The sequence below is a fragment of the Solanum pennellii genome, chromosome 5 (genome assembly GCF_001406875.1).
Source record: "Solanum pennellii chromosome 5, SPENNV200".
Classification (NCBI taxonomy): Eukaryota; Viridiplantae; Streptophyta; class Magnoliopsida; order Solanales; family Solanaceae; genus Solanum; species Solanum pennellii.
The window spans coordinates 12,597,003-12,605,097 of record NC_028641.1 but is presented as its reverse complement, the minus strand read 5'-3'; the positions used below and the strand labels follow the sequence as shown (position 1 = coordinate 12,605,097).

At 36.4% G+C, this 8,095-nt stretch overlaps 1 protein-coding gene and 1 non-coding gene across 2 annotated transcripts; both read right to left on the bottom strand.

Moving 5' to 3' along the window:
* Window positions 1-725: 725 nt before the first annotated feature.
* TRNAS-UGA lies at window positions 726-807 on the bottom strand. Its single transcript has one exon. It is a non-coding gene; the product is annotated as a tRNA-Ser (tRNA).
* Window positions 808-1,362: 555 nt separating this feature from the next.
* LOC107020351 (histidine kinase 3) lies at window positions 1,363-7,774 on the bottom strand. The gene is made up of 10 exons (XM_015220677.2): window positions 6,741-7,774; window positions 6,190-6,474; window positions 5,866-6,035; window positions 5,374-5,586; window positions 4,882-5,068; window positions 4,745-4,796; window positions 4,426-4,655; window positions 4,243-4,341; window positions 2,338-3,470; window positions 1,363-2,245 (listed from the first exon to the last, which is right to left on the bottom strand). The coding sequence occupies exons 1-10, from the start codon at window positions 7,203-7,205 to the stop codon at window positions 1,981-1,983; spliced, it is 3,099 nt and encodes a 1,032-aa protein (XP_015076163.1). The 5' UTR covers window positions 7,206-7,774; the 3' UTR covers window positions 1,363-1,980.
* Window positions 7,775-8,095: the final 321 nt, after the last annotated feature.

The following is an 8,095-nucleotide window of genomic DNA, read 5'->3' as shown; positions in this document are numbered from 1 at the left end:
CCCCCCCCTTCCCAAAAATATTGATATTATTTTATTTTTAAAATATTAAAAATTCTACCGCACCCTATTTTAACGTCTACTCCTAATTTTTATTTTTATTTTTACATTTTTCTTATTTTGCGTTAGATATGTATATACATATATTTTTAGATTTTTTTTCTACTAGTGTATGAATATAACACAAATAAATGAAAAATGAAAAAAGTCTTGTGGCGGCAAGTAAAAAAAAAATCGATATGTATATCTAACACAAAATGAGAAAAAATTGAAAGTGGAGGTTACATGAGGTGGATAGAATTATTTTTTTTAAAAAAACAAAATAATATCTGAATTAGTATTTGAGGGAAGGGGGGGGGGGGGNTTTATAAAAGAAATTTAAACAAAAAAAATAATCATAATAACATGGCCGGCGGGAAGAGGGCGGTGAGATGAAGTGCTGGAACGTGGGTAAGAAAAATATTTTACATTTTATTTTATAAAATACATTACTTATTTGATAATAATTTTTTAATTTTTAATTTCAACCAATACTAATAATTTTTTATTTATTGTTTTGGCCATGTGGAGTGTGAATGATAATTTTTTTTAAAATAAAAGAGAGAGTATATTACACACACCATGATGAGAGTGATATAAAAGAGAGAGGTATATAAAACTCAAAAAAAAAAGTATAGTTTAGGTTTTTTTGACATTCTCTCTTTAATGAAAAAAAAAAGAAATAAAAACGTCGACAGCAGGGTTCGAACCTGCGCGGGCGAAGCCCAACAGATTTCAAGTCTGTCTCCTTAACCACTCGGACATATCGACTTTACTGATTTAAATCTTGGAAACAGTATTAAGAAAGTTTTTTGAATGTCATAATACTCACTATAAAAATGTGGGAACTCAATTTCCCTGTTTTAGTCATGGTCAAGATATAAATAATAAATAATCTTTCGACCATCGGTAAACACCTTTGATAGAGGATGAAGTACAACCTTCTTTTTATACTTCGTGGTGGCCCGATGATTTAGACTTGGAATTTTCATGTTAAAGATTTTAAGTTCAAAAATTTCTTGACAGCAAAAGTAAGAAATTTGTCTTCTGAGTTAAACTCATCGCATCAAACTTGTCTAATACAAGATTATTTAGTTTGCAAGTTATTGAATAGTTGCGGCTGCAGGTTCCCTACATCCCAAGTGGTTGCAAATTGTAGAGTTAGTAGTTAGCAAATCCATGTCTTACCTAAAACGCGTGACTGTTGGACACTTGTGACCCATCTACATATGGCAACAAACTCTTGCTGTAAATAAGTTGCATTTACTGTACAAAATGGGTCATAATTTGGCTCCACAAATATTGACCAAGTTCACATATAAACTATACATATGCAAATAATTGTAACTTACTTTTATACTTGATATCAAAATGTGCCTACATCAAACTTGTTTTTTCTACTATACACAAAAGGGGGGGGAAAAAAAGCAAATTCAACTGTTTGCTGTCCCTATGTTTATGCCAACTATGACTGACTGAACTAAAACTTTTTTTTTCACCTATTATGACTAATTCCCTATGTAGATTTGAGAATATACATGACAACATATTTCTGTTACAAACAATGTTTGTTGCTATATAAACTATATAACCACTCTCCAGGCAACATCCTTCCTAACAAGCCTAAAGCATCTAAAGGATTGTAATATTTCTTTCTTGATGAGAGAAGCCCGACTCGTCCTCCGCTCCTCGAGCATGGAATATGGCAATCCTTCAAGTTTTATGTACATTTCAGAGATTCATTCCCTGAAAAAGAATGCAGTCGAATCCAAGTGGTGGACACCGAGATTTTGAACAAGTATTCTAACCTTGCAGAAGTAATCGTGCTTGGGACATAGAGAACTCACAGTTGGAAAAAAAGAAAGTGTGAACGACCTTGAGGCACCATGAAGTCGATGGCATTTCTACTCGAGGTTGATCGTAAGAATTCATCAGGAATGCTCTTCAGGTATTCTGAGTTGGCTTGATCTGGAAAAAGCGTGATACTTCTTCATAAAGCTGCTCAGCCTCAAATGGCTTTGAAACATAACCATCCATTCCACATTTTTGACACAGTTCATTTGTAGCTTGAATTACGTCAGCAGTCATGGCCAGAATGGGCACTTTCCAGCTTGAAACATTTCCGTATGCTTCAGGAGGTAGTTGCCCAAGTTTGATACGGCTATTGATATCAGATTCCATTTCGCGGATTATTTTTGTAGCCTGAAACCTGTCATTTAGTTTATAGTGTTATTGTCAGCTTAAGAGCGACTAAATTTACCAAAAACTAGTAGAAAATTTAGTTTGTCTTATGAAACATACCCATCCATTTCTGGCATCTGAATATCCATGAAACAGGCATCAAATTGATGAGGTGGTTGTAAAAAAGTGAGTGCTTTTTTTCCACTGTCTGTGCAGACAACATCAGCACCATACTTCTTCAGTGCAGCAGCAGCTACTCTAAGGTTCACGTTGTTGTCGTCCACAATCAAAATTTTTCTCCCCTGAAGGAGCTTGGAAAGAGAGAGACCAGAGAGCTCTCCATTTGTACAATTTCCCTTGTTACCAACGCCCATGGCACGTTGGAGTGATGCAGCAAGCATACTTGCTCTTAATGGCTTCATGATGATAAATGGAGTAGGAAAACCGTTGACTGAGACACCCGCTCGGCTAGAATTTATAGAATTGGCTAATATGAGAAGTTTGGGAGAACTACTGGCATTGATCTTTCTTAAGTTTTTGACAAAGAGACTTGACTTTCCCAAATCAGCATCCCAGACTTCCTGTTCAATGAGGATCATATTCGTAACTCCATTTTCAGTTCTTACATGAGACAAACCACGATTCAAATCTGAGACCACTTCAGTATGGACTCCAAGTCGTTTCATGTGATACTGTGAGACCCTTGCACGGACAGTTCTTGGGTCGACAATTAAGGCTCTCAAGCCATGGAAATCTGAAGAAATAGAGTTCGATTGATTGTTTATTTGCTGGCTCTTCTTCTCATTCCAATTATTGCGGCTATTGGTGAAAACAGCAGTAAAAGTAAAGGTGGATCCAATCTTTGGCAAACTTACAAATCCAATTTCACCTTTCATAAGCTGTACCAAACATTTGCTTATGCTAAGTCCAATACCAGTTCCCCCATGGGTGCGAGCAATAGAAGGACCAACCTGCATGAAGGGGGTGAATATACGAGATTGAGCATCTAAAGGAATTCCAACACCAGTGTCTTCTACTGACACCATTAGATTGATCTGGTCCGACGAGGAAGATGTGAAAGAAGATCCTTCTTGATTGAAACCCATGAAACTTCTCCAGCTCTGTCGCTTATCGGCTACAGGCGATCCACTCAAAGTGCTCTTAAACAATGAATTCACCTTGAACTCCTCAGCTGACTCTGTCACTTCCTCGACGAGATGGACCGTCACAAATATATGACCTTTTTCAGTGAACTGCAAAAAAACATTATACTTTAGAGAGTGTGAAAAGAGATCATCCAAACCAAATCCTTAAGTGGGAGGAATACCCACAACTAACCCCTTATATATGCAATTCTTGATTTTATATATCACCAAACCTCTTTCATGTCCTTAATAGATCAACGTGAGTCATTGCATATCTGTGACAACCTCCTTACTCTTACGGCCTTACATACTTGATATCTCCAACACTCCAGACTTGAATGCACATTTACACGTGAGAAAGTAGGTTTACCAAAAGTTGGTGCAAATGTCACAATCTAACAATTGTAAGCTAAAACCAATTAAATTAGGTATGCTTACACCTTTAGAGAATCCTTTGGATGCCTTTATACCCAGCAATAACAATTACACCCCAGTCCCAAGCGAATTGGGATCGGCTAGAATGAATCATATCACGTATACATAGACTTATCCTCGATGCTGGACCTCAAATATCGTCATCAAAGTGAGCGATATATATAGACAACTCAACAAAATCTGGCGCAATTGCATTAATTAGTTCCTCCCCCCAAAAAAAAGAAAAAAACACAAAACTCTCTCAATTAATTCCTACATAATGAAAGCAACTGATGGATATTTAGTGATTCTAGATTACATAGCGCAAACATGCACAAACTTATATATCTACTCCAGTTTAAACCCGGCTACAGAGTAGCGTTCTGCTTTCACTTCTAGCTAATTTCAAGCTCTTTGTCGCTGCTATATTTTCTGGGACCAAAGTCTAAGAGATAAGTCAACTTACTTTGATAGAGTTCCCCACCAAGTTTGTGATAATCTGACGAAACCGTCCAGGGTCACCAATGAGCACATCAGGAACCTTATCAGAGATGTAACCTGCCAACTGCTCTCCAGAGAAAAGGTTAATTAGATTACACAATAGGAAACAGAAGACAATAATAAATGAGAAGTCTAAGTTGTGGAGTACCTCAACTCCTTTTTCTTGAGATTTCCCCGAAAAGAGTGACAGAACCTCATCCAGAGTATCTCTCACGTCAAAACAAACTGCGTCGAGCTCAAGCTTACCAGATTCAATCTTTGCTTGGTCCAAAACCTCATTTATGAGCGAAACTAAAGCTTTACCACTGGCCTGAGCAGTGCTGACATAATCTTGTTGTGTCACATCTAGATTGGTGTCCGTAAGCATATGAAGCATGCCTGTGAAACAAGTGTATATATGTTTATTCGTAATCACTCGACATATATTAAGAGTAGTGATGCAGCAAAATGAATATTTTTAGACTCACCAAGAACACCATTCATGGGGGTCCTGATTTCATGGGAAACAGTAGCAAGAAACTACAAGAGAGAGGTCAGTTTAGAACATATCCCATAACAAGTGTTGAATAAAAGTATTAAGCGAACTAAGAAAAGTTGTATATACCTGTGACTTTGCAACATCTGCAGCCTCTGCACGTTTTTTCAGCATCATCATCTCATGATAATCATCCTCAACTTTGGCGATTCTGTTGATGGTTGCATGAAATATTTGCCCTATAAGCAATGCAATTATGAGGATTCCTGTCGCTGTTGTGATGGCTAGCCAAGGCCACGGTGGTTTCTGTTTGAATCTGCAAAAACAAATAGCAATCCAAAGGATTCAATTCTCTGGAGACTTCTCTAATCTTTGGTGTGGATATCAAGTTAAGCGAATAGAGAGAGCCTAAATGACATGATCATACACAAAAAGGTGCTTCTTGCCGCTTTATTAGTAAGTAAGCTTGCTTTATAATAATCAAGGACACCTCATTCAACTAAATAATAATAGCTGCACAAATGCTTCCATCAAACAAAATATCACAATCAGCAACATGGAAGCTAGGCCACAAGATGAAGTTGAAACAGAAAACATCCAACGATGAAAACACATAATCACCTGCAACGCATCTCATGCCTTCTAAATGGATCCCCAAAGTTGAGGGCACTGACATGCTCCAGACCATCACCCGACACATTTGAACCATACATGCTAATAGGGTGGGAGATATTAGTTGTATCATAGACGTTTACAAGGATAGTTTGTTTGCTTGCAAGTTGCTGAAGAAGCTTCTCTACAAGTGATTCAATGTCAAGTACTCCACCAAGATACCTGCTTGGAAAGGGAAGTAATGTCAAAATAGTTGTGAAATTCGGAAACATACTTAGGTCTTGAGAAGTCATCAGTTTATGATCCCCTTCATGAACTCCTATTTAATAAGTATTCCAGAATATTAACTTACTCATAGAATGTGAATTCTTAAAGGTTGAACAAGTTTATTATCTTTTGTCTTTCTCTTGCAGTTCTGAGATTCTTTTCCCAATATGAAGGGGCAACATATTCCAAAAGTTGATTACACAGTGAGTGATTGCATAAAATCAGATGACATACCCGTCAGTTGCTTGGATCCTTTCATTTGGAGTTGCATTAGAAGGAAGATCAGTTTTGTAAACTGCAAATGTCTTTATCACCCCAAGGCGATTTGTTTTAAGTAGTCTGAATGGAGCTGTGAGGACACCCTTTCCTGATTCCCTTGCACGTAAAACATTCTCGCGATCTTCCTGTTAGGCACAATCAATTGTAAGGGTCTTGCTCTATACTTCCCTTTGTATGTATGTCGGTGTGTGTGAGTAGCAGAAAGTAAAATGACAAGAAATCTAGCTATTTAATACTGTACATTCAATAAACACTTGGGAACCTAAATAAAGAAGTTACCTTTCCAGAGAGCATATCAACAGAAATTACATGTGCAATCGTATCCTGTGCAAAAATAACAGGGGCATATTCTGCCTGAATTGGAGATGGCTCCAGGCCATCTCTATCATACTCATTGTCTTTGTGAACTGGAGTTGGTTCACGTGTATCCATTCTCTTAATACTCCAACCATGTCGCTTCTCAAACTCTTTTCTTTCTGAATGAAGCACTCTTACTGCATATGCCACCCCACTTGTAAGAGGCCTCTCAAATGCTGTTCTTTCTGTATAGCTTGCAAAAGTACACTGCACGGACAGAGTTTTACGGTATTTTAGTGAATTAAATAGAAAGATAACTAATTAAGTTGGTTCTTTAGGCTCAACTTAAACTAAGAATACCTAGAAGACTTCATTAAGCAACAAAAATTTAGACAGTTGAGTGTGGATTTCAAAATAAAAAGTACAAAAAAGGTTCATCACAAAGCACAATAATTTATGGTTTGAGAGTTCATTATTCAAGGGCATATTTATAAATATGTGAAAAATCATTGAAAAGATGAGTAATTTTTGACCTGATCAATAGCAGAAGGATTCCTGGCATGGTGGAAAGTTGAGATGAGAATGGACATGGCCTGCACATGGTTCATACTAACATTAAACTGATCTTGTAACATCCTAGCTCTTTCATCACACATACTTGTAAGTGTTTCTTTTCTCTTTTCAACAGCTTTAGAGTTCATATACCACAAGACTGAAAAAGAAACAACAATCCAAAATAATAACCATACTATCAAAAGCTTCCTCCACCACTTGTTTCCCACTTTCCTATTTCCAACATACTGAGGGTAACAATGATAAATCTTAGCACTCAAATCCCACAATTTCTTCACTATGTGCTCTCCATCACCAAGCAAAGTCTTGCTGCTAGTCATAACTTCACCATTCATGGAAAAAATCAGAGACAGAAACCAGCAACATAGAGTCAAAAGTAGGCTACCCAATTTCAAACCAAACCCAATAACATAAAACAAACTCATCCAAAACACATCAAACACCTAACCCCTTTTCAAGAATCAGCAGTCTACTGAACCTAACATCAGTAAAAGTTTCAAACTTTAGTTAAGAAGATGTGATGAGAGGAATAAAGAAGGTGAAAAGTTAGAATTTGATGCTATCTTCCTTCAAATTAGGGGAATGCCAGAATTCATGAACAAGATAAGAAACAGCAAAAAGCCAAAGAAAGAATCAAGGGATCCCATCCCAAAGATTCCAAATTTGATTATTACCAAGTTAAGCTCAAAAAACAATGGGCCAAAATCAAGATTCTCCAAAGTAATTACACCAGGATAAAGCAAAAAACAACCCCAGACAAAGAATCTTGGATGTGTCGTTAATATGAAAATTACAAGCTAATTGTTATTCAAGTAACACAACTTTTGTCAATAATTAAGAAAATTTTTTTATGTAACTAAAAAGAAGAGTTTTTGGTTCATATAAACTCATAAAGAATCTGTAAAAGCAAAGATGAAAAGAATATGGTGGTGGTAGAAAATGTCTGCTGCCATGGTCTGTTATCTCTCTATCCAATTTATGTCTACATCCAAATAATAAAAGAAATTATTAAATGAACATATTCTCATCTTATAATAAAAAATAAAAATAAATAAATAAAGGGCAGAAAAGTATTACTTCCACTCAGCATGAAAATGACTCTATATTTTTTTAACTTCCTTTTTATTTTTCTTTCTTTTTCATACTTCCACTTAGCATTGTGTTCACATCGCCTTATCTATCCACACAAGACAAGTCCTATGGTTACACGCCAAGTTGTTGAACTCTATTCTTTGTACGTTTATACAATGTTAATGGACAATATTATCCTTGCATGTTGAGCAATATAGCATCTAATACCAACAGGGTAAGAGAA